Source organism: Cetorhinus maximus, chromosome 1, assembly GCF_964194155.1.
Source record: "Cetorhinus maximus chromosome 1, sCetMax3.hap1.1, whole genome shotgun sequence".
Classification (NCBI taxonomy): Eukaryota; Metazoa; Chordata; class Chondrichthyes; order Lamniformes; family Cetorhinidae; genus Cetorhinus; species Cetorhinus maximus.
Window position 1 is genome coordinate 76,906,853 of NC_135879.1, and position 26,722 is coordinate 76,933,574.

General features: G+C 45.7%; 1 protein-coding gene and 1 non-coding gene across 6 annotated transcripts in view; one reads left to right on the forward strand and one right to left on the reverse strand.

Annotated features, from left to right (window-relative positions):
* egf (epidermal growth factor) overlaps window positions 1–26,722 on the forward strand; it is a 201,632-nt gene that overhangs the window by 96,321 nt on the left and 78,589 nt on the right. For 4 of the 5 annotated variants that reach the window (XM_078542686.1, XM_078542712.1, XM_078542704.1 and 1 more), the window contains exons 10-13: window positions 1,743–1,868; window positions 12,414–12,550; window positions 22,919–23,067; window positions 26,470–26,574. In XM_078542686.1, the coding sequence (XP_078398812.1) occupies window positions 1,743–1,868; window positions 12,414–12,550; window positions 22,919–23,067; window positions 26,470–26,574 (517 nt within the window). The remainder of the gene's footprint in view (window positions 1–1,742; window positions 1,869–12,413; window positions 12,551–22,918; window positions 23,068–26,469; window positions 26,575–26,722) is intronic. The other variant, XM_078542694.1, reaches the window with a different exon arrangement.
* On the reverse strand, window positions 18,934–19,037 carry LOC144689067 (U6 spliceosomal RNA). Its single transcript, XR_013578556.1, has one exon. It is a non-coding gene; the product is annotated as a U6 spliceosomal RNA (small nuclear RNA).

Below are 26,722 nucleotides of genomic sequence, written 5' to 3' on the forward strand. Positions count from 1 at the left end.
CCTTTTAAGGGTGTGGGCTGGTTCAGGTCGTAAGTCTGCACTCCACATTCCACGGAGTCAAGCCAGCTTTTCAGAGTTGTGGTTTACGGTACCTCAGAGGTGTTGTGAACCATAGCCTGCATGAAGGAACATTTTGAAAACTAAGTTTAAAAGATCCTCCTCATGCTCCTCCCATGCCAAGGTATATCCCCTACCCACCCACTATGGTCCCTCATGCTCCCCATGGAAAGCTACGGCAATTCCATGCCCATTCACCAACTATACGCAGTATAGAGCCGATAGGACCAGGTGTTTCAACACGCTAATACATAATGAGGCTTGACTGAGAGCCCAGAAATTCATTGGATTACAGAAACACCTGAGCCCCAGAGAAAGCATTGCTTAATTGACAGCCCTGGCTCTCTGATCTATGCTGCAAATTGCACAATATTTATTTATACAAGATAAAGAGGTTTCAAGTGTTTGCATGTTGTGCTATTGATACTTTAAAGTGTCTGGATGATTGACAATTTTATTGGGCTGTAGTTAAAAAGGTTTTTTTTAAGGAAGTGGAAAATTATCAATCAATGACTTTTTAAAAGTTTTTTTTAACGTATACTATTGTCACTATAGAGTTCATTGGTCCTATACAGTGTATAGTGGGTGAACAGGCATGGAAGTGCCATAGCTTGGCATTGGGGGTCATAAGAGGCCAATGGGTGGGTGAGGGGCTATGGGGGCTAGATGGGGGGCATAAGGTGGCATGGATAGGGCATGGGGAGTGTGTGGGGTGAGGGGTGAGATCTGGAGGCCTTTATGTTTTTCATTATAACTGGGATGAAGTCCCACAGAGCTGAAGCCTTTTAAATAGCCTGCCTTGGCACCCGACAGTCCCTGTGGCTGCCTTTGATCTCTCTCCTGAGGTGACTGGCCCAACTGCAGCACACACCCACCTTCCTCACAATGAAAATCCCATCCCTGCTGGCATTTTCCCCTGAGGTGGGTGTGCCAAGATGGGGAATTTCCCAACTCTCACTACCTGCCTCTAGGATGAAAATCCAGCCTGTTATTTCTATTGAACTTGGTGCTGAATGCCTTGGGAATATCAGGTATGCATTGTAGGAACATTATTTCTTAAATCTCCCCTGCAAATATTCATACCATTGACAACAAGAGGCAATTGGGGCTGATAACTGCAGCAACCTTAAGTGGGAGATGGAAAGTCATTTGACAAAAAAAAAAATTGGGTGATTATTGGTAGTGAAATGTGCTTTTCAACTCTGGCCTTTTCCAGTTCCTGTACTTCCTTAAATACCTAAACTTGCGACTTTTCATGTTTGTCAAGCCATTCATTTTTAACCTATGATCTCTTGGAGATGTATGAGACTGGTTGAGGTGACATACTAACTTCAATGATAGTAATGTTAAAATGTAAAACAAAATGTTAATTGTTCTAATTGCATTAAATGTAATTAATTGACTTTTGAGAATTTTGAGGCGGAGTTAGTTTCTTGTATAATAAAAATCACATTGTCAGATTGTGTTTCTATTAGCTCATGAGGCACCCCTTCTACATCCCTGTAAAATGAAGTGTTGTTTTGCGCTGCAGCTATTTTAAGTATGTTAATCTGTTTTAAACGTTAGATCAAAAATATCTTTTCTAAAGGGCGCCCTTGTTGACAAAAAAGCCAGACAAAGAATGAATAGTGTGTATGGTTAGAAGTTATGAGTGATCCCATAACCAATTTAGTACTTTCTTTCAGGTTGCACAGCACCAGATAATGGTGGCTGTAGCCAGATCTGTGTACTGCATCATCCAGTGTCTTGGGAGTGTGAGTGTCTGCCTGAATATCAACTACAACTTGATGGACAGCACTGCAGTGCCTCAGGTCAATGTTAATGCCTGATGTTGACGGTTTTAATAAACCATGTTTTTTTGATTTTAGACTCATGAATGTTAACGGGGAAGGAAAGACTTTGAGGAAGTTTTTCAATTCGAAATACTCTCCCAATAACTCTAAAAATAAATTGCGGAAATATGGAGTAAGTTTGCAAATTTGCAATCAAAACATAAATCTTTGCCCAGTGGAAGAACATATCAAGGATTAATTTCAATGACAGAAAATTACGACGGGTGTACGCCCAAATTCCAATATGTGGTACCAACTGACAAAACTCCAATTCGGGAATAGATTTGTCAAAATTACCTTTATGTTTGTTAATTATTTTTGAAGAAGTCTAATTTCCTTGTCCCAGCCTCTTTTCTCTGTGAGGAACTGTCTCCTCACATCTCTCTCCGCTGCAACTTCACCTCTAATAGCAAGTGCAAGGAGCTCCTGAACTAACACTTAGGTTGAGACTATCTATCCAGTTTCCTTTAATCCTTCCTCCATCTTTCCTATGGTTACCTAAGCAAAACCTACCCCAAGGCTCGCCCTGTCCTTTCTCTTCTCTCTCTCTCTCTCTCTCTCATGTCTTCTCTGAGCTAATTTTGTCCATGTGACCTGATCCTACTCCTTTGGCCCCATTCCCACTAAACTGCTGGCCATCCAAATTCCCTTGTGGTTCCTCTTACCCCCACCCCTGTCCCCCTCATGCTAGCTAACATTATAAATGGTTCATTCTCTTTGGGTGCTGTCTGCCCTGCTTTCAAAATCCCCATCTTCACCCCTCCTCAAAAAAATCTACCCTCAACCCTTCTGCCCTTGCAAACTACCACTCAATCTTGAATTTCTACTCCTTTAGCAAAATACTTTAAAAAATTTTGTTGCCCCCCAAATTCTTATCCATCTTTCCCACAATCCCTTCAGTCAGGGCTCCCTTCTGCTCTAGTTTCAAACTTGCAAATTAAACTATTTGTGACTGTGACTTTACTGCATTGTTCCTCTTCATCTTTCTTGACCTCTTGTCCTCAGGTCCTTAAACCCGAATTGTCAATGGTTTATTAAGAGGGTGCTATCCCAGTGGGACCCTTTATGAAACTTGTAGCCATGAGTCCTTATGCTCTCAATGCCTGGAAGCTTGTGCTCTCTGTTACAATTTGGGCTGGAGATCATTGCTAGATGAGACATCCTAGGGCTGGATTTTCATCCTCGAGGTGGGCAGTGGGAGTTGGGAAAATTTCCTGCTCAGCCCGCCTGCCTCGAGAGAAAGTGCCCTCAAGGGCAGGATTTTTATTGTTGGGGAGTGGGTGTGGGCTGCAGTTGGGCCAGCCGACCTGGGAAAAGGTTTGGAGGCAGCTGTAGCAGCATCCGATTACCTAGGCAAGTTGTTTTAAAGGCCTCCCTCTCTGCTGTGGGTCTTCATTCTAGTTATAATAAAAACAGTAAGGCCCTCCAGGCCTCACCCCTCACCCCACATACACTCCTCATGCCCCATCCATGCCACCTCGTGCCCACTACCCACCTCCATGGCCCCTCCTGCACCCCATGCCAAGCTATTACCCCCAAACAACTGCTATGGCCCCTCATGACCCCCATGCCAAGATATGTCACTTCCATGCCCATTCATTCACTGTACTCTGCAATGAAGCAATGAACCCTATAGTGACAGAAGGGTGCTTTAAAAAAAAGTAATTCATTAAATAACTTTCCATGTTCTTTAAAAAAAGGTTCCTTTTTACTATAGCCCAATAAGAGTCTGGATCATCCATACTTTAAAGCATCAATAGCTGAAACTGCATGCATTTATAACCTCTTTATCGTCTTTAAATAAACATTGTGAAATTGACATCATAGATCAGAGAGCCAGACCTGTCAATCAAGCAATGTTTTCCCTGGGGTTCAGGTATTTCAAGAAGTTAATAGATTGCTGGTCTCTCAGGCAAGAGTATATAATGAGGCTTGGCTGAAAGCCCAGAAATTCATCACCCTATTGTAACACCTGAGTGTCAAGGAAAACATTGCTTGATTGACAGCTCTGGCTCTTTGATCTATGCTATCAATTTCACAACATGTGTTTATTTGCACAAGATAAAGAGGTTTCCCGTGCTTGCAATTTCAGCTATATATACTTTAAACTGATTGGCACTGTTATTGGGTTAATAATAATGGCAGTGGCGTAGTGGTATTGTCACTGGACCAGTAATCCAGAGACCCAGGGTAAGGTTCTGGTGACACAGGTTTGAATCGCACCACGACAGATGGCGGCATTTGAATCCAATAAAAACCTGGAATTAAAAGTCAATTGATGACCATGAATCGATCATCGTGTTGTGTGGCACTACCACTATGCTAAATGGGGTAAATTTTGAACAGGTCTAGCAACTCAAGAGTGAGCAACCATTAGACGCTGTGGGCCATCAGCAGTAGCAGAATTGTACTCAACCACAACCTGTAACCTCATGACCCGTCTATCCCCCACTCTACTATTACCATCAAGCCAAGGGATCAACCCAGGTTCAATGAAGAGTGCAGGAGGGAATACCGGGAGCAGCATTATGCATACCTAAAAATGAGATGTCAACCTGTGAAGCTATAACACAGGACTACTCGATGCCAAACAGTTTAAGCAGCAAGCGATAGACAGAGCTAAGCGATTCCACAGCCAACGGATCAGATCTAAGTCCTGCAGTCCTGCCACATCCAGTCATGAATGGTGGTGAACAATTAAACAACTCACTGGAGGAGGAAGGTCCTCAAATATCCCCATCCTCAATGATGGGGTAGTCCAGCACATCAGTGCAAAAGATAAGGCTGATGCATTTGCAACAAGCAGAGTGGATGATCCATCTCAGCCTCCTCTGGAGGCCCCCAGCATCACAAACCTATGAACTAGGATCAGGAGTAGGCCACTTGGCCCCTCGAGCCTGTTCCACATTTCATTAAGTTCATGGCTGATCTGCATGCAACCTCAGCCCCAAATTCCTGCCTACCCCCGATAACCTTTCACCCCCTTGTTAATCAAGAATCTATCTAGCTCTGCATTAAAAATATTCAAAGACTCTGCTTCCATTGCATTTTGAGGAAGAGAGTTCCAAAGACTCATAGCCCTTCTTTAAGTTTAAAATACTAGTCTTGGATGCACTCATTTCTCCCTCAAAATGAATATAAAATTCAATCACGTTCTGATTGCTGCTATCTAGGGGTGCATTCACTAGAAGGTCATCAATTAATCCTATCTCATTGCACAATACCAGGGGCAGAATTTTCTCATCATCATGTGGGGGCGGGCCCCGCACGCCGACACGTAAAATGGCGCGCCTGCGTCCCGACGTCACCGAGCGTCATTCCGCTCTTTCGTTCGACGGGCGCTCTCTGGTGGTGGCTGCATGCCCATCAAACTGTCAAAGGCCTGTTAAGGCCATTAATAAACCAATTAACCAAATTGACAGGGCTGCCCATCCAACCTTAAGGTTGGCGAGCAGTCGAAGAGCCCAGGCAGCCTTTGCATTTCTCATGAAACCTCATCCACGGGCGGGATGAGGTTTAATGAAGGGTTTATTAAATTAATAAATATTTTTCAAGCATTTCATAAACATGTCCCGGCTCATGTGACGCTGTCAAATGAGGGGACATATGTAAATGATTATTACCTTTCTTTATTTTGAAGTTTCCAGGTGAACTTAATCTCCCTGTGCCTCAGGAGATTTCTGTGCTCTTTCGCGCTCATGCATGAAAGAGTGCAGGTCCCAACTCTCCCCCTGCCTGCACAGGTAGCACTGAGCGCTTCCGGGTGTGCATTACGCTGGGAGGGCCTTAATTGACCCGCCCACGTAAAATGGCGGCACGCAGCTGATTGCGGGCGGCGACTGGCTCTGTGCCTACCCATGCCCGCTCCCAACCGGCCCGCCCAACAGGCAGAAGATTCTGCCCCAGGTCTAGTATAGCCTGCTCTCTGGTTGGCTCCAGAACGTGCTGCTCTAAGAAACTATTTCAAAAACATGCTATGAGCTCCTCATCTACACTACCTTTGCCAGTCTACATGTAGGTTTTTCCAGTCTATATGTAGATTAAAATCCCCCGCAATTATTGCTCTGCCTTTCTGGTAAGCTCCCATTATCTTTTCTTTCCTACTCTGTCCTGTGTAGTTACAATTAGGGGGCCTGTCATCATTCCCGCAAGCAACTTCTTAACTTTATCATTCCTTACTCTGGGGAGAGGACGTGGTTTAGTCACTGGGCTGGTGTTTTAGCAATCTGGTGTACTGCTCTGGGGAGCCAGGTTCAAATCCCACTAATGGCAGGTGGTGAAATTTGAATTCAACTGAAATCTGGAATTAAAAGTCTGATGATGACTGTAAAACATTGTCAATTGTTGTAAAAACCCATCTGGCCTACATGTGATTCCAGATCCCTCATTGATTCTTAAAATGCCCTCTGAACAAGGACAATTAGGGATGGGCAATAAATGTTGGCCTAGCCCCCATCCCATGAATGAATTTTTAAAAATCTCAACGTAAACTGCTTCTACATCCTGGTTTCCGAAGGCCATCCCTCTCTAATATACTAATACAATCATTAATTGGCAGAGCTACCCTTCCACCTTTTCCTAACTTCCTGCCCTTCCTAAATGTCACGTGCCCTTCAATATTCAGGTCCCAGTCTATGTCATCCTGTAGCCGTATCTCTGTAATGGCTATCAGATCGTAATTATTTATCTCTATTTGTGCTATCAGTTTATCTGTTTTGATTTGAATGATACATGCATTTAGATGGAGTTTAGTTTTGTCTTTTTATTATTTTTGTAGCGTCTAGTCTTATCTGCTGATTTACTCTGAGATTTGTACTCTCCTGTCCCTTCCTGTCACAGTCTGTTTATCATTTCCCATATTAATACCTGCTTCCAATTTCCACCCCTCCATCACCTTCACATGGTCCATCTCTGACACTTCCCTTCACTTCCTTGACTTCCCTGTCTCCAATTCTGGTGATAGACTGTCTACCATTATTCATTACAAGCCCACCAACTCCCACGCCTACCTTGACTACAGCTTCTCATACCCTGCTTCCTGTAAGGACTCCATCCCATTCTCTCAGTCCCTTTGCCTCCATTGCATCTGTTCCGATGATGCACCTTCCCATGCAATCACAGAAGGTGCAAGACTTGCACCTTTACCTCCTCCCTCCTCACCGTCCAAGGGCCCAAACACTCCTTTCAGGGGAAGCAGTACTTCACTTGTACCTCCTTTAATTTGATCTACTGCATCTGCTGCTCCCAATATGGTCTCCTCTACATTGGGGAGACCAAACACAGACTGGCTGACCGCTTTGCGGAATACCTCCGGTCTGACCACAAACATGACCCAGACATTTCTGTTGCTTGCCATTTCAACACACCACCCTGCTCTCATGCCCATATGTCCATCCTTCACCTGCTGCAATGTTCCAGTGAAACCCAATGCAAACTGGAGGAACAGCACCTCAGCTTCTGACTAGGCACTTTACAGCCTTCCGGACTTCACATTGAGTTCAGCAACTCCAGACCATGAACTCTCCTCCATCCTCATCCCCTTTTGTAACCCCCTTTTTCCTACATTCTTTTTCATTTTTTGATCCACTTATTTTTATTTATATTTTTATTCATTTTTCTGTGGTTTTATCCCTTTTTTTTACCCCTGCTTCTATCCCATTTTCTATCCTTTTCTTTTCCCACCATCACCCCCTCCCTCCACCCCATCCCCCACAGGGCCATCTGTCACTTGTTCCATGTTGTTCTTTCACACAATGCTACCCTTGATCTGCTATTATCATATTCTGCTTTCTTACCTTTATGCCACTACCAGCACTTTTTTTTTCGCACTAACCACTACCATTACCACTCCCTTTGTCCTTTAGTTCATGCCATCTTTGTCAGTCCCTCCTTTGTCCCCACCTATCACTGGCCTTCTATCCAGCTCCTCCTGTCACACCCCCATTAAATGGTATAAATTTCATTACATTTCCACTTCTCTTCAGCTCTGAAGAAAGGTCATATGGACTCGAAATGTTAACTCTGTTTCTCTCTCTACAGATGCTGCTAGACCTGCTGAGTTTTTCCAGCATTTTCTGTTTTTGTTTAATACCTTTCTCTCTTGTCTTGTCTCTACTCTTTGGTTTACCATTTCTTCCCAAATTTGATCCCTTGCCCCACTATTCAGTTTAAAAACCTCTCTTCTACCCTAGTTAGGTGGCTTGCAAAGACACCTGTCCCAGCAAGGTTCACATATAGTGTTATGGTCCCTAGCTGAGGTTACCACTGGACAAGCCTGATCCGAGGGTGGAACCCAGCTTGATAGATCCAAACTTTTACTTGTTTGTTTAGATATGTGGAGAGGTGAACAGATTCTGAACAGATTCACCGGAGTCAGCTAATGAACTTTTAACAAAAGAATTAAACATTTATTAAACAAGAAAGATGAACTATGTTACAATACTCCTTTACCCACAAGTATACCTTTACAGATATATATAGATTTGTAAGGATAACACAAGTTACAGAAGCTATTTTATACTCTTAATGTTCACAGTAAGTACAGTCTATGTAAACCAATAGACACCCTATGGTCAGACACACCAAGGGAAGAATTTTCCCCCAGTCGGGGGGGGAAGTGCAGGAGTGGGTGCGGGCAGGCGCGCCTCCGACTGGCACTGCCGATTGGGAGCGCGCTACCATTTTAAATGGGTGGGCCAATTAAGGCCCGCCCAGCGTGACGTCCGCCAGGAAGTGCTATGCGCTCTCTGTGCGGGTGGGGGTGGGGAGGATTCCCTGAGTTGAAAGTGCACTTTTTCACGCATGCGCATGAAAGAACACTAAGTGCTGCCTCAGGGAGATTGGCTCAGAATTAAAACTTTGAAGGTAAGTGTTGAAAAAATATCCCTGACATGCCCCCTCATGTGACACTGTCACATCAGTTGGGACATGTCTATCACTTTAACTCAAACATTTCTTAAATTTTTAAAACCCCTCATGAACCCCATCCCGCCCGTGGATGAGGTTTCAAGCTTTTTCTGTAGCCCGCCAGGGGTACTGGCCGGCCCATCAACCCTAAGGTTGGACAGGCAGGTCCCTTAATTAGGTTAATGACTTTTTAAATGGCCTCAATAGGCCGTTGACAGATCGGCAGCTGATTCGGCTGCGCCCCTGCCGACCTGAAAATGGAGATCATTTTACACGTCAGCAAGCAGGCCAAGCCCCCCGCTCGCCGAACTAAAGATCCTGCCCCAAGTGACAGATGCCGCCTCAATCAGATGTTATAGATTTCTCATCAACTGCCCCCAGAAGCTTGTCCTAACATGAGCCAACTGGTCTCACTGCACTCCGTCTTTCACATGAGGGTTTCCAATCTCCACTCACCAAGAACTCACTTTGGAATCTTCTCCCAAACCAACGCTTTCTCTCAGATGCCTTCCACAAAGGATTACCTCCAGGGTTTTGAACTCTCCTCCCAATGTTCCTATCACCTGGGTCACCACATGCATTCAAGTTGTCTTCCATGCACCCTCTCTCTCTCTCTGACTCAGCAGTAAACTATTGCAAAGAGTTACAGACCCTCAGCCAGCTCTTTGGACCTTCTAGCCTCTTGCAAGCTGTTCTTACTTTAAATCTACTTTCTGCAATTTTTGTCTCTTTAAATCTGAAGCTTGGAGCCTTTCTCTCTGCCCCTCACTCTTAACTTCATTTAACAGGACCTTTTCCCATATTCCTGTCCTTCCCTTTGACTAGAAGGCCTGCTTGGGACTTTCTCCTGTTCAATGCCTCTCGATTTTGGGGTATTTTCTTTAGCTTGGGACTGGCTATCAGTCACCTTTGTTCCAGTCTCTCCTGGCAGCTGTCTTAAAAACCAACTGGACTCAAACAGCTTCCAAAATCAAACTGCTGTTTCTAGTTTATTGTGTGTGTCTGTGGGAGTGGCCTGCATCTCTGGACCACTGTTGCCAAGCAACAGCCCAGTTTCTCTACTCCTGCTTGTTTAACTTAGCTGCAACAGTTGTAAAACTCTCATTAGAAATACAGGCACCTTTTAAAGTGAAACTAAAACTTAATTTGACCTCTTTTAACACAGAGATACAGAAATACAAATCAAGCATAAACATTAAAGCTAAAACCCATTCCTAACACCCAAAAATACAAATATAACTTACTTAAACTATCTCTATTTCCTAACAGTAGACCATCCCAATGGTACAGATCCCACTTTCCCCAATCGATGCCAGTCTTCAGCCATTCGATTCACTCCACGTGATATCAAGAAACAGCTGAAGGCACTGGATACTGCAAAGGCTATGGGCCCTGACAATATTCCAGCAATAGTACTGAAGACTTGTGCTCCAGAACTTGCCATGCCCCTAGCCAAGCTGTTCCAGTACAGCTACAACACTGACATCTACCCGGCTATGTGGAAAATGCCCAGATGTGTCCTGCACACAAAAAGTAGGACAAATCCAACCTGGCCAATTACCACCCCAGGGAATGGGGTTGGGAATCCCGGAATTGGGACCCACTGCCATTTTTAAAGGGCTCCTGAATCATCCTACCCATATTTCTCAGCTCTGGTAGGCGATAGCACTGATATTGAACTTATATAGAAAATAATGCAATTTGTATTTAACAGGTCCAGATCATTTTTCTTATTTGCAAATAGCCAGGATCATCAGTTAAGTGATGGAAGGGGTCATCAACAGTGCTATCAAACAGCACTTGATTAGCAATAACCTGCTCACTGATGCTCAGTTTGGGTTCCACCAGGGTCACTCAGCTCCTGACCTCATTACAGCCTTGGTTCAAACATGGACAAAAGAGCTGAACTCCAGAGGTGAGAACAGAGTGACTGCCTTTGACATGAAGGCATCATTTGACTGAGTGTGACATTAAGTAGCCCTAGCAAAACTGGAGTCAATGGGAATTGGGGTGAAAATTCTCTGCTGGTTGGAGTTGTACCTATCACAAAGGAAGACGCTTGTTGTTATTGGAGGTCAATTATCTCAGTTCCATGATATCACTGCAGGAGTTCCTCAGGGTAGTATCTTAGGCCCAACCATCTTCAGCTGCTTTATCAATGACCTTCCTTCCATCATAAGGTCAGAAGTGGGGTTGTTTGCTGGTAATTGCACAATGTTCAGCACCATTCACAACTCCTCAGATACTGCTGCAGCCCATGTCCGAATGCAGCAAGACCTGGACAATATCCAGTCTTGGGCTGACAAGTGACAAGAAATATTTGCGTCAGACAAGTTTCAGGCAATGATTATCTCCAACAAGAGAGAATCTAACCATCGCCCCCTTGACATTCACTTGTATTGCCATCGCTGAACCCCCACTATCAACTTCCTGGGTGTTACCATTGACCAGAAACTGAACTGGGCTAGCCATATAAATACTGTGGCTACAAGAGCAAGTCAGAGGCTAGGAATCCTATGGCTAGTATCTCACCTCCTGACTCCCCAAAGCCTGTCCACCATACAAGACACAAGTCAGGCACATAATGGAATACTCCACTTGCCTGGATGAGCACAGCTTCAACACTCAAGAAACTTGACACCATCTAGGACAAAGCAGCCCGCTTGATTGGCACCCTATTCACAAATATTCACTCCCTCCACCACTGACGCACAGTGGCAGCAGTGTATACCATTTACAAGATGCATCTAAGGAGCCTTGGACAGCACCTTCCAAACCCATGACCGCTACCATCTAGAAGGACAAGGGCAGCAGACACATGGGTACACACCACCTGGAAGTTCCCATCAAAGTCACTCTTGACTTGGAAATATATTGCTGCTCCTTCATTGTTGCTGGGTCAAAATCCTGGAAATCCTTCCCTAACAGCACTGCAGCCATACCAATACCACATAGGTTGCAGCAGTTCAAGAGGTCAGCTCACCACTACCTTCTCAAGGGCAATTTGGGATGGGCAATAAATGCTGTCCTTGCCAGCAACGCCCACATTCCATGAATGAATAAAAAAAGGTAAAAAGAAGTTTTTATAGTGGGAAGTTATCAATGAATGATTTTTTAAAAGTTTTTTTTTACACACTCTACTGTCACTATATGATTCATTGCTCCCACACAGTGTATACTTGGTGAATGGGTATGGACACGCAATAGCTTGGCATGGGGTGGGGGGTGGGGGGGGCATGAGGTAGCCCACATGCAGACTATGGTTCATGATGTCTCAGAGATGCCATGAACTATGACACTGAAAAGCTGGCCCAACTCCATGAAAATTGTAGAGAACTAGGACATGTGCACTGCCACAATGGGTCCGGGCAGGTTGGGAGTGCAGGATCACGACCCGAAGCAACCCGCATCCTTACAAGGCACTCCCAAAAATTGGAAACCCCGGGAATGGGAATGGGAATGGGGTTGGGAATCCCGGAATCGGGATCCACTGCCATTTTTAAAGGGCTTCAGTATCATCCTGTCTCAGCGAAAATCCAGTCCATATTTTTCAGCTCCTGTAGCCGATGACATTAATTTTGAATTTATATAGAAAATAATGCAATTTGTATTTAACAGGTCCCAGACCATTTTTGTTATTTGCAAATAGCCAGGATATACGGCGCATAAACTTTGATGGAACAGATTACCACACTGTGCTAGAAAGACAGATGGGAAGAGTCTTAGCACTTGATTATGACCCTGTGCAAAGTAAGGTACGTAGGATTTTAAAACTTCACATGGTTGATCCCTGAAAGAAAGAATTAATTTATATATACATATAATTAAGACCTCCTTTCAGATTTCAACTAATATATTAATCTTTAATTGAAATGCCAGACACAGAAGTTTAGAAATTACTGTTGGGGAAATTAGTGACAATATCTCACAGTGTCCAGGTGACATTTTTCTGTCTATTACTTTTGCGGAGGGATTAGCCCTTTTAAAATCAGCTATTAACCAGATATACCTTTTTAAAGCATTGGCCAAGTAATCATTCAAAAATTGCATTAAATGTCCTTAGTAATATTAGTGAATTCTAGGATATAATATTTAAGTAATTCAGTTTATTGATCAAGGAAAGCATTAAATCATGTACTTGATAACTACAAAGCCATGAAGTGTTCCACAAATGGCTTCTATGCAGGGTTTAATCATATTATAGACATTGCCGTCATTATGCTTTACATCCTTCAATGAAGAAGTCTGGGCCTTCTTGCTTCTGTAATACTATCTTCATTTTTATCCCACAATTAAACACTTTTCCATGCCTAGTTAGCTGGTCACAGAGAGGGACTGGTGTGATAGGTATCAGTTATCTTAATGTTCCTAGGTTGAGGAGGGTAAAAATTAGATAGATTTCCCAATTGTTAGCTGGAAAGTGCCTGGATGTTGGTTGAAAATAAGATGAGACTTGGCTTCAGTGCGTCTTACAGTCGATTAGCAGATGATGCTCAGTGTCTAGGCTCAATCAGGTATGAAAAATGGTGATTTCAGCCAATGGTGCCCATAGGTACATACTGAATTATGATTCAAAATCTTTGGGAGAGGAGTGGACAAAATTGAGAAATCACTGTGCCATAAGCTCTTTTTGAGGCATATTCCAAGGATATTTCATTTTCTAGAATTTTGAACATTATTAAAAATTCTGATTTCATTGCTCTGATTTAATTTTAAACATAACTATCAGTCCCATTCTTCTCTTCTCACTTGTACTGTTTATTCTTTATATCCACCACAATTTCCTTCAGATGAGGAGGTGAAATAGTTTGAGCCACAGATATCTCTGCCTCCTATCCATTATGTCACAACCATCCAGCAGGATAAACAATTCAGTCAAGCAAGTCAGGGTTCTAGAACTGTCATGTCTTCTTCTTTTAACTGCCCAAGATGTGCAGCACCTCATGTACGACCACCTCCCTAACTAGCAGCTCAGTTGCCAGTGAACATAATTCAATCAGTCAAGTTGAGAATGCCAAAACAACATGAAATCCCCAAGAATAAAATTCACAGCCATCCAGTCGGAAGATAACATTCTCTTGCTTAACGCACTGGCCTTGATGCATATGTGAGCATTTTCACCAAAAGAAAAGGCAGAGTCGTCCCAGATTTGCACTAAGTGCAGTAGCGGTCGTCCCAAATCCGCCACATGATTTATGCACTCCCGGGAAACATGCCGTTTCCATGGTGGCAGGCTCTCGCCCGCCCACCGTCACCTTGCCACTGCATCACGCCAGGCACCATATTTAAAACCCAGCCGCAAGCACACATCTCAGTGCTTCCAGACTGCCACTGCTGCATGGAAGATGTGGCCTTGAAACTGGAGAAAGCTGCGCCCCCCGGATTCAGCGAAGCTTTCCTCCAGCGCCTTATGGATGCTGTTGTGGGCTGCCAGGATGTTCTCTACCCCCACGCTGGTTGAAGGATGGGCAGCAACAGCACTAACCCGGCTTAGGAGGCAGTGGCAGCGGTGATCAGCACCAATGCCCTTCAGAAGAGGACAGCCACCCAGTGCCGCAGGAGGAAGAAGGATCGCCTCCGTTCCGCCAGGTTAAGTCACTCTTCTCATCACTCTCAATTGACACACTCACAAACCCATCACACATCCACAGGGCCCTCACTCACTGCCAGTTCAAGGCACATCACCATTCACTCTCTCACACACACACCGTCATTGTCCTCATCCCATTCATGGGACCACTCACCACCCACACAGACCAGGCATGCTTATTATCTGGCCTGGCAGGCGTCCTGCTTACACTTTCTCCACCTCTATCCATGCAGGACAAGCTGGCACACAACAACAGGGAGAGGTTGCAGACTGGTGGAGGAATGCCCGAAATCAAGGTCCTCACGGACTTTGAAAACAGGGCCAACCAGCTGGCCGGTGATGCTCTGGACAAGTCTCTTGCTGACAGTGAGGTTGGCGGTGTTCTACCAAGTGAGGATCCAGCAGTGCAGGACATAGGCCACTGCCATGCACTAATTATCTCCCCTTGCTTTTGCAGGCACATCTGCCAAATAGCCGGTGGAGTCCACAACCTAGGGCCTTCCAATTAAGACCCGAAGAAACCTCTGAAGAAGAATCTAAAGGCACATTCCCAGAACTCCCGTCACAGCGCTCACCCACACCCTCCACCAGCACAGAGACACACACCTTGATGGGATCTAGCTTTAGAGTAGTCTTGGGATCACAATCTGGTGCGCACATTGCACCGTCTGACCTTGCTGGGTCTGAGTCAGATGACGAGCCTCTGGATTCGGCCATGTCACAGTTGCTGGAGCTGCAAAGGCAAGCTCGGGAACATCAGGAAGGGATGTCCGCTACACTCCTCAGATTGCAAGGCGCGATGGAGGAGTTTATCTGCCTTCAGTCTGAGGTGATGGTGTTGGCACGCCAATGCATCGAGGTCAACATTGGTAGGATGGCGGCTGCCATGGAGACCTTGGTCCAGGAATTCACCCCTGCACTGCTGTGTGGGCTCAACTCCATCATCTCCAACAGTGTGTAAGTGAGAGGGGTGCCGGGCAGCTCGATCTCACTCCAGCTATCCCTTCCGTTCACAGAGTCAGCCAGGGACCCTCGGGCACCCATAGGGAGGAGGATCAGCAGGTGCACACTCCAGGCCCATCCATCCAGATGACTCCGATTGTGTTCGGCCTACCTTATCCTCTTCCTGTGACCTCAGCAGCTCCAGTTCCACAGGCCGAGTAGGGTGCTATTGCCACACACCAGGACCCCGAAAGCAGGCCGAGGCCGTCCAAGTCTTGGCCGTCCAGAGGACGCCCGCCAAGGTCATCACAGAAAGCGCCTCTCAGTCAGCAGGCTGCCTCCACCTCCGCTGTGGATGTCTGGGGAGCACCAATATGTAGCGGCAGTGTTAGGAAAATTAAAGAGAATTAGTTCCACAGCCTGGGCACTGGTGTTAATCACTTGTACACACTGTTCACTATTGTCAATAAACTCTCAACAATGTCTCCCTGTCTATGGCTCCTTGTTCTGATGAGTAGTGTCCTGGTTACTCAGATGTGAAACCTTTCTGCACAAGACTGAGTCATGAGACTTTAGTCAGGTGTCTCAGTCCAAGGCCTTTTCCCTGTGCTTTGTGCAGCCTTCAGATCAAAGTGATGGTCCGGCCTCACACTCCTTGGAAACATTACTGATGCCTGCACCTCAGCGATGCTGGTCATTGCTGCCAGAATGTAGTGGACAGGCATCACAGAGTTCCGTCATTCTGTCTGTGTGCTCTCAGAGCCTTTAAGGAGGGGCCAGCACCCATCTCTTCAGCATCTGTGACCACTGATGCTGTGCTCCAGCTCCTGAAGGGCTCAGGTGCTGAAGGCAGACAAAGGATCAGATGCTTCTAAAGTTTCATGGCTGTGTCTCTATGATATCACCTTGATCACAGAGCGCAGGTGATCTGCCCTCAGCTAGATGGGAGTCAGACATTCTCAGAGGCTATGTGAAGATCCATAGAGTGTCCTCACTGCATATCGTCATCATCCTCCTGCAATTGAGCGACTATTAGGGTCTCCACTGCATCTCCATCACAGGAGCATTCTCATAGAGGGTATTGGTGCTGACATAAGCCAGACTGGAGTCAAACGTTCACAAATGCGATGTGAGGAACTATGGGGTCACCTCACTGTATTTCATCATCATCCTCCACAAATCTAGCAGCTATGATGGCCTCCCTAGCGCGCCTGCCTCGTGTAGCCAGTGAAAGGGCCTCATCCTCCTCAGCCAACTCATCTCCCCGTTGGAGTTCCAGGTTGTAAAAGGCGCAGCAGACAACGACAATGAGTGACACCATCTGCAGACTGTATTGTAGGGCTCCACCAGACTGGTCCAGGCACCAGAACCTCATTTTCAGCATCCCGATGGTCGGCTCCACCAAGTTGCGAGTTGCAGCATGAGCCTCATTATAGCGTCGCTCTGCTGCAGTCTGAGGCCGCCACACGGTTGTCATCAGCCACGGCCTCTGTGGGTAGCCCTTGTCCTGTAGGAGCCAACCCTGCAGCCTCTGTGGACACTGGAAGACTCCAGGGATCTGTGACTGACTGAGGATGTAGGCATTGTGCACACTCCCTGGAAACCGAGCGCATACCTGAAGGATGCATTTCTGGTAGTCACACACCAGCTGCACATTCAGCTAATGTAAGCCCTTGTGATTGATGTGGTCCACCACGTGGTGAGACAACGATCTGAGAGCCACATGAGTGCAGTCGATCACACCCTACACCTGTGGGAAACCTGAGATCTGGGCGAATCCAATCGGGCTTGCATCCTGGCTCTCCCGGTCCTGGGTAAAATGCACAAAGTTGTGTGGCCTCGCAAAAATAGCATCCATGACCTTATGGATGCATTTGTGGGTGGAGGCTTGTGAGATCCCACAGAGGTCACCTGTGGACACCTCAAAGGACCCACTGGCATGGAAATTGAGCGCCACGGTCACTTTCACAGCCACTGGCAGTGGATGCCCTCCATGTCCACGTGGCCCCAAATCTTGCAGTAGCTAGAAGAGGTGACTGTCCAGTTCGCTAGACATGTGCAATCTTTGGCGACACTGGTTCGCAGTCATCTGCAGAAATGAAAGGCGGCATCTATAGACCCTGGGTGTCACTAGGCACCAGCCTGCGATGCTGTGGCTCCTGGGCAGTGTGTGCAGGAGCCCCAGCCGCCTCTTCTTCCTGAGGTTGCTGCTCCTGCCTCTGAGCAGCCAGGAGCCTCAGTTGCTCGCTCCTCCATCGTCTTCATGCTCTGTAGGCCATCAGGCATACAGCTAGTTCACCAGGCTCCATGATCCTGATGTAGTCCTCCTGCAGGATGAAAGAGAGACACATGGTAAGCATGGGTGTACTAAGTGCCTGCCCTGGTTAAGTGTGACTGCTCTTTAATGTTTCCCAGAGAGTGCTGGCCACCACTTGGATGGCCAGAGATTAGTGCGCTGCATGGCTGCCCTGTTAGCTTGAACTATTGGGCAGGCTGGCCCAAACTGAAATGCTGACATTGCAAGGGGCTGTGAGCACCTCCAGCAGTGACTACTCCATGGCCTGTTTTAGTGAGGAGATTGCACAATGTGTGCAGTTGTCCAACTGTTCTGCAATGCACTAAAATGCTCATGAATTTGCAGTCTGTGCCAGGGGCGGGGGTGGAGGTGGGTGTGGGGGTGGGGGGTGAAGCTCAGGAGCACTTGGCAGAACTCTGATGCTTCTGCATTGCTTGAGTGGGCAAATAAGCTAGGAGACCGACCCCAATCATATCAATGCAGCTGCGTCTGAACTGTCTAAGTTGCACAGGAATGGTCACTTTATACAAGGTGTCCCTAATGCGTGGCCACTTCCCTTGCCCACCCTATCCGCACCCTGAATGCGCGTGCGCTATATTCAATGGCACACCTCCCTTGCCCCCCACCTCCTCCTCGGCCACCAGTCGCCTCAATGGCAAAGCTGCCCTTAACCTCGACCCCCCAACGCCCTGGAGCCTGAAGTCCAACAGGCGACCCTGGTAAGCGCTGCACAACATTACTGTGTACTCACCACCGAGTTCCCCTCAAAGTGCAGGCTGCCAAGTGCACGCCTTTTATGTGCTGTTATGAAACACATCGGTGTGCTTTCCCGTTGATGTGGACGGACGATCCAACTGAGGTGGGGGTTGGGGGGTTGGTGGTTCCGGCAGACTGGCCTGATAATTATATGATGTACTACAATGAGGTTCCCGACGTCCTTTGGCGGGAAACACAGACCACCCCTGACGGGCTGAGCGGACGATTGCGAACTGGTTTCCCGTCGTAAAATCAATCGTGCAATATCGTCCGCTCATGCCCCCGATCGCGCCCGACACCAGCGGGCACAGAAAATTCCGCCCAAAATCACATGGCTAACCTATAGGGCATTCCACTCAATAGCTACTCATTTTAACCTGGCTTCCCTCACAGATGGGGATGAGTTTAATGCAGCTCGTTCTGGTGGTAAACATGGCAGCTGGGCCCACTTAACACAGGAGAGGCCGCACATCAGTCTTCCCGGTGTCAGGAAAACCTGCTGCGATTAAGTTGGACGTGGGAACAGTCCCATGGGGGATAATGTTTTGAAAGTCTGAAATGTGGAACGCTTCATGAATTTGCGTGTCATCCTTGCGCAGGGGCCATGCTAATCTTCTCTGTATCGTTCCAATTTTAGTATATGTGCTGCCGAAGCCGCTCATGATGGGTTGTCAATTAGGCTCATTCATGAGCTAATTGACACTAATTATCCCTGAGCATACCAGAATTTAACAGTGTCTCAGGGTGTAGGCGTGAGCGGCACAGCTTTCTTCTGCCTCCTGAAGGCCACACAACAAACTCTGTTGGGTTGCCTGCAGCTTTATTGGGAAGGTAGGGGGAGTTGCTCTTTCAAAGCGACTTAGGCCAGAATTTTTCGCTGGTCGGGCAGGCGTGCGCGTGACCCGAGTGAGCGTAAAATGATGCGTGATGATGTCAGGCGAGCATCCCGAAGTCATCACGCACTCGCGCAATATTTCGGTTGGCGGGCACGCGCGAGAATCAGCAGCACGCCCGCTGACAGTGAAAAGGCCTATTAAGACCATTAAAGTAATAATTAAGTTCAATTTTTCACTGCCCGTCCAACCTTACGGTTGGTGGGCAGGCAATAAGGCCGAGCGATCTTTTGGTTTTTTTAGGAAACATCATCCATGGGCGGGATGACTTTTCCAACAGCAAATAAAAATTAAATTAAAATGTTTAAATTTCATTAATAACGTTTCCCTGCTCATGTCAGCTTCCTGACCGTCCCCACCTGAGCCTGCCCGATGAGGGCAAAATCCTGACCTTAGTGTTTGATCAGACCTGGCATTGGGAGGGGCTGGCCGCTGAAAGCCACCCCCACCTTGCTCTTGTCTCCAACACCACCTCCTCCCATGTCACTCTCTCCTGCAATTCACTCCCTCTGACTCCCATTCCACCCTCACTTACCTTTGGCCTGGGATCCCTCATTGATCCTGGACTTCTGGTAGGTGTATTGCTGGCAGCTGCTCCCTCCTAGTGGCGCTGATGAGCAGTGGTGATCTGCTGGCCTCTGATTGGCCAGCAGCTCTCGGCAGACAGGGTTTGCGCCCCAGGGTCTTCATTCGTGGGGAAGGCCTGACATTGGCTACTTAAATGCCTGATAGGCTCTTAATTCCATTGGGCCTCTCTCCCTCATGGAACTGATGGCTGTTCCCCACCAGCTTTCCAACTGGTGGATGAGACCTCATTGGACTCATTAAATCTCACCCACTGAAACATCTCGATCCCACAATAAACACTGGCCTTGATATTAGTTCCTGCATCCACCCCCCCACCCCCAACTGCCCTGATAAGCAGGAAAGAATCGAGGATGTGGGGAGGTTAGAGTGAAATATGGGGAATGCCTCCCCAATACATTGCGTACATGCCCACCACCTTTTTAACATTGATGGACGTTGGGACACATTCAAGTGTCCCACCATGGAGTGATGGAGCACTTAATTACCGTATTTATACCCCATCGGATCTTGAAACGCACCAATGAAAAGGAGGCATGAGCTGCTGGCTCCACTTTTGTCAGTACTCACTGTGGATCAGGAGGAGAAGAGGGCTTCCCAGGGTCCCTCTGAGAGAGAAGCTTTCAGCATCCCATGCTCTTGTTGCCAGGCTGCCCACCCCAGCCCTCCTGATTGCCATTCTCTTTGCCCTCCTACCCCATTCCTTTGCCAACCTCCTCTCTTCCTGATCATGGCCTGCCTTTCTCCTTTTAATTGCCGGGAGCAACCTCCAAGGCACCTTTGCTGCAGCCTCCAGCTACTGGAATTCCCACCAGCGCTGGCCTAGCTGTCAATCTGGCCAGCTGTCAGGCAGGAAAGAGAGCTAAAAATTGAGGAAGTTCTGGCATTAAATTCGACAGGACCTTAGTGACCCCAAGGTTGCCGAGGTTTTTGACCATTTTCAGCCCCCCACCCCATCCTCCCAACCTCCCTGTAAAAGACGGGGCTCTTATAACTTAGGCTTGGTTTCTATCCTGCTCCTTGAGTGCTCACTGCAGGTGAATCTAATAGCTCGCAACCATTTTGTTCTGCTTATCTCTGAGCTGAGCTGAGCTCCAAAATCCACGTTCAGTCTAACGTTAAGACTTACACCCAACTCTGAAAAATAGCCTTTCTCAGTCGCTATCACAGCCCCAATGCCTCTGAAACTTTCATCCACAACCTCAGCTCTTCCAGGCTTGAGTTTTCTGATGTATTCGTTGCTCTTCACTATCACATTACATAAACTCCAACTCTAAAACTTTGTCAGTTCATGCCTTCCTAAACTGAGGCCTGAATTTTCACTCCTGGTTGGGAGCAGAGAGTCATGACAATTCTCAGCTCTGCAAACCCAACCTGGGAAAATGTGCCCCGTAAGTTTAGATTTTTGGACCGGGGGCGGGGTTCGTTGTGGGGCGGTGGGCTGGTGGAAGTGGGAGTGACTGCCGAACCCGGAAAGAGATTGGACACTGCTGGATGCAGAGGTGGGCTAACACTGCAGACGGTTTTTTTCAAATATTTAAAGGGTGGGAGATTTAAATCCCTTGACAGCTTTCTTGACATTCCCCTTGACAGTTACAATGAGCTTGACAGTTCTCTCTCATAAAAGTGAGTTTATGTACTTTCTTGTCTACTTTAACAATCCAGAAAGGTACCTTACCTCTCCAAAAGTGTATCCTAACTCTCCAAAGAACAAGGGCAGCTTCAGACCTTTTCCTACCAGGTCTAAAGTGCCCAAGTCGTGTTTTGGTCATCTTACTAGGCAAAATCAGATCTGACTGAGGCAGCTGCACTTAAACCTGTGCAGTTGCCTTGTGAATTACAGGTGTGCAACTTAGAGTCCACCCCCATTCCCCCCCACTCCAAAATGGTGGAGGCCTGGTTCTGGGACAGGATTTTCAGATTTGTGCCTTTGCCGCCATTTTCACTAAGAGCCTCTCCATCTGCATGAAAATTCAGGCCTAATCCTTTCCCATATATCACACTTGTGACTCCCAACTTCCATGTAGCTACAAATCCCACAGCACACTGACTTCAAAATCCTTATTGTCATTCTGCTATCCCTTTGCAAATCCATCAGCCTTACCTCCATTTTCATTCTTTGCTCTTCCAACTTTATCTACTATGAGTTTTTCCTTTCCCTTCGATGCTCAGCAGAAGGGCCTATTGCTACCTTGCCCCACACTCTGGTATTCTTTCCCTAAATCTTTTCACTTTGCATCCAGAAACGCCTTTGGGATGGTTTTCTATAGTCCAGGCATTGTTTCTGTTGTTTTAATAATCAATGAGAATATATTACCCTTGTTACCCACTAACTTTTGTTTGAAACAGAAATTCTCATGCAGTACTTTATCAAAGGTATTTTTGAGCCTTATTGCAATGGTGCCAAACATACATGTAATGCATGTAGTGCATATGTCGTGCATCACAGGAAGTGACAGGGGCACAGCCTATAATTTCTTACCCATTGAAATGAATTTGCAGAACATCAAGAGCTGTATGCCTGTGATTTCCCACATTACACCTGCTGTGAGCATTGTCCCTACCATGGGGATCAGTCTTAACATGTCATAGACTGCTCCTGTAGGTTTTAGATCACATCATCACAAAGAAGGCTTGGTTAGGAAAGATTTACTCCATATAAAACCATGTTGTGGTTAATAATTAAGTTTTTTTTCCTAAAATGGTACTCTTATATTTCACACTCTGGAGTAGGGGATGCTCTTCTAAGTTGAGGCTGGAGACAAAGTATTAAACTGTGGTACACTTATCCGTGGAGCGTCTCATGTTATCATTGTGTATGTTAAAAAATGAGTGTTTTTTTTTCCAGCCACTTCATGCTGCTTGAAACAAATAGACCTTGTCATATGATGAACTGCAGCATGCTGGTGAATGGCCTACTATTGATGATGGCTTGGTCATGCGTTTACAAGATTATTGTGTATTCTCACCCAGGCGCTAGGCTCTTAAATATTTAAAGGACTGATCTGGTTGGTCTTTATTACAGCTTTTGAATGAATTTTCTGTGTTTGTTTTTCGGTAGGTTTATTTTGCTCATACAGGCCTGAAGTGGATCGAAAGAGCTAATCTGGATGGTTCTGAGCGTGAGGAACTTATTAGCAATGATATGGATTTGCCTGAAGGACTAGCTGTGGACTGGATTAACCGCAAATTATACTGGACTGATGGAGGGTATGTCTGGAGTTAGAGAGATAATTCTTGAGGTTTACCTTAATTTTATGTCAGATGAAAGCATGTGTTTAGCTGAACATCTGTTAGTGCTCCTTAAGTTATCCATTAGCAAATAACTTTAAGCATCAGCAAATAGGATTTGGAAATATTCAGGCAGTTCAGGGGCAAATTTAATTCAATCTAAAGACAAGAGGTGACTGCACTCCAACTTTCGCCGACTGGCAGGAAAACCGTGTTCATTTTCCAAACATCTTTGGGGAAATCACTATTGTACCATACACCTGATGATTTACATGCACAGTTCTCTCAAATGCTGACTTGCAATGGAACCGTTCAACATGATTCTATACTCCGTGGGCAGAATTTTTCGCTCGGCGGGCGGGTGTGCTCCTGACCCACTCGCGCATGAAATGACGCGCGTTGACTTCAGCCAAGCGTGCCGACGTCAACGCGTAGTCACGTGATAGTTCAGCAATTAAAAGGCCTGTTAAGGCCATTAAATTTTTGCTGCCCATCCAACCTTAGGGTTGGCGGGCAGGCGAAATGGCCAAGTGACCTTTGCATTTTTTTGGAAACCTCATCCACGGGTGGGATGAGGTTTCCAAAAGCAAATAAAAATAAAATAAAAGTTTTAAAATTTCATTAATAACAAGCCCCTGCTCATATGACAGAGTCACATGAGGGGACATGTTTTATTACATTTTTATTATCCCCATTTTCTTTTTTAAAAAAGCTTCATCTCCCTGAGGCAGTGCGAAGTTCGCGCCTGGCCCACTAGCCCTCCTCCCCTCCGCCCCCCCCGCGCCTGCTCAGGCAGCGCTGAGCGCTGCCGCTCGCGTTTCACACTGGGCGGGCCTTAATTGGCCCACCAGCATGAAATCGCAGAGGGTCACGATCGCAGGCGGCGGTCCGCTTCCCGACTGCCCCCACCCACCCCCACCGAGCCCGCCTTCCAAGGGAAAAGTTTTACCCCATGTCTATGTAATATTATTCTACCAGTGTCATACCTTCATTTTTTTTGCCACTGAAAAGAAGTGACTGATGGCTACAGGCCCCTGTCACATTTCTTACAGTCTTCGTCATTGAATCCAACCAGCTCTAATTGTGATGATAGCTAAAGTGGCTAAATACCATAATTAGGATTTCTGTTCTTTTAATTAAACTCTTAAAATGGTGAACACCCACTGAATGTAAAACTTCAGTTGTTTATGATGAAAGCCACCAATAAATTGCCTGCATCTGCTCCTCTAATTTCTTCTCGCCAGCTTATATGTATGCATCAGCTCATTGGGCCAACTCTGGCCTGTTTCAGTGTGCACACCTCCCGATCAGGGCTGTTCTTTCCTACCTTTTTGGATCAAATCTAATGCCCTTGCAGCAGCACAAATATCCACAATCATCACCATGACACACATAAGGGACAGGAGGAAAAGAGGCAAGAAAGCCCAAGGGTTAGTTGCAACTGCTAATTAAAAATAATATTAAATTGCTGGGACAGCTTTAAAATTGAAAGCTCCTTTCCCAACATTGCCTGTGGCTATAACTGGCAGAATTGGTTTCCTGCGAGAGCAAAATACTGCAGATGCTGGAAACCTGAAGTGAAAACAGAAAATGCTCGACTTACTCAGCTGGCCAGACAGCATCCGTGGAGAAAAAAACAGAATTAAGCAGCTGAGCATTTCCAACATTTTCTGTTTTTATTTTAGTACTGTTTCCATAATAGGCATGCTCATAGGAAAAAGATTTACATGAGAGTTTCCAATAAAATGTCCATGTCCCGAATTTAATAGATAGCAGTATTTATATACACATGCATACTGATTTTTCGAAGAAACCAGAGGTCTAAGTACCGCGAGCCAGGTTTAATATGACCATCACAAGGGAAGCATTATAATGAGGGCATTAGAGAGAAAGGCCCAGGTTTTATGGTAGTAATGAGGATAAAACAGATAGCATCCATTACTCCTCTGAAACTGATAGCAACTTCAGTAAAACATAAAAATTCAGAAGTTGCTGTCAGTGATTCAATGCTTCCCCATAGGGTGCACTGTTAAGGCACCTCTCAGATTGCAATCATGCAGAAATCACTGAACTGATCAAAGCTTGCCCTTTTACATAATTAAAATTTCAGTTAAAAACCTTTGAAAATGTTACACTTTAATGAATGAGGGGTAACTTGATTTTTTACTAAATTCATTATTACAGTTGAGCAGCCCCCAGTCCTGGAGGTGGGACTTACAGCCAAATTCACATAAAGTCTATTTATTTGCCAAATAGCAAAGCAAACAAAGTCTACTATAAAACCTGGGCCTTTCTCTCTCATGCCCTTATAATAATGCTTCATTTGTGATGGTCATGTTAAACCTGGCTTGAAGCATTTAGACGTCTAGTTTCCTCAAAAAATCAGTATGCATGGGTATATAAAAAACACACATTTAAAAATTTTTTAAAATGAATTTACTTGTGCTATGTCAGCTGTTATCTTAATTCCATGCGTATTTCCCAATTCCCTAATGGCCTCCTTCTATACCGTAACAATTCCGTGATTCTGTGATTCTGCTCCGTAAAATTTAATTAAAAATGAAAAGCTGTGTGCCATTTACTTCCTGGTTTGCTGTCAGTGAGAATACTTCAATGTGATTAACTATTTGCCCTGCTTGATGATGTCACAGCTGCTGGATGCCTGGACACCCTTGAAATGACAGGAGATTCAAACTGACATTGGGAAAAAGGAAATTCATGCCACGGAGATCACGTGATCTTTGTGGAGAGTTTTCTTTGAGGTCAGTGACTCGTGCCATACTTCACCACTGACCATAAAATCTTGGCCCAAGAGAAATATTCTTCCCTACAATGCTCATCAAGGTATTTGGTAATGAGCTGGAGATGGGACTTACGGCCGAATTCACACAAAGTCCATTTATTTGCCAAATAGCAAAGCAAAGTCTATTTCCTCAGAAAGAAGAGCCTATTTAAACACCGCACAACAGCAAACAACCTATAGGGAAGACAGCAAATAGAACTCCTGACCAAAACTACAGCAGTCTCCAGTTAAAAGCAGCATGATGTCTACAGCAAAATGCAGTAAGTGGAGGATAGTTGCATGCAAACTGCAATGGATGGAGATGGGCGGAGTGGCTGCTTGCGATTTCCTGGTATAAGAATTATGTGAGTAAAAACAATCCGTTGCTAGCAGTGTGGACTCCAGGCAATGTCTGCCTGTTTAGCCATCAGTGCTCCCATCTACCATAACCTTAAGCTTCTTTCTTTGTTGGCAAAGTCATCCTTGAGTATGAGGAACACACCCTACCATTAGAAATAGTGTCAAAGTTAAAGCCATATAATTGGAATCAAATGGTAAATCACCACAATACCCTTAACTATAGCCTCCATTTGTTACAGGTTATCACATATTGAAAGGAGTGAGCTCAATGGCATGCACAGAGAAGTGATTGTCAGTGAAGGTGTCAGCAAGCCAAGAGGAATTGTTGTTCATCCATTAGCAAAGTAAGAATGTGAAAATATGAAGTGGCAAAGTAGCCATTACGTTCCTGAAATAATTACATTGCTTAAAATTAGAATGCATGTTATGTTATAAAATTGTGGAATTCTAAATCACCTGACTGAAACTTGTCAGATTTAGTGGACTAAAAGT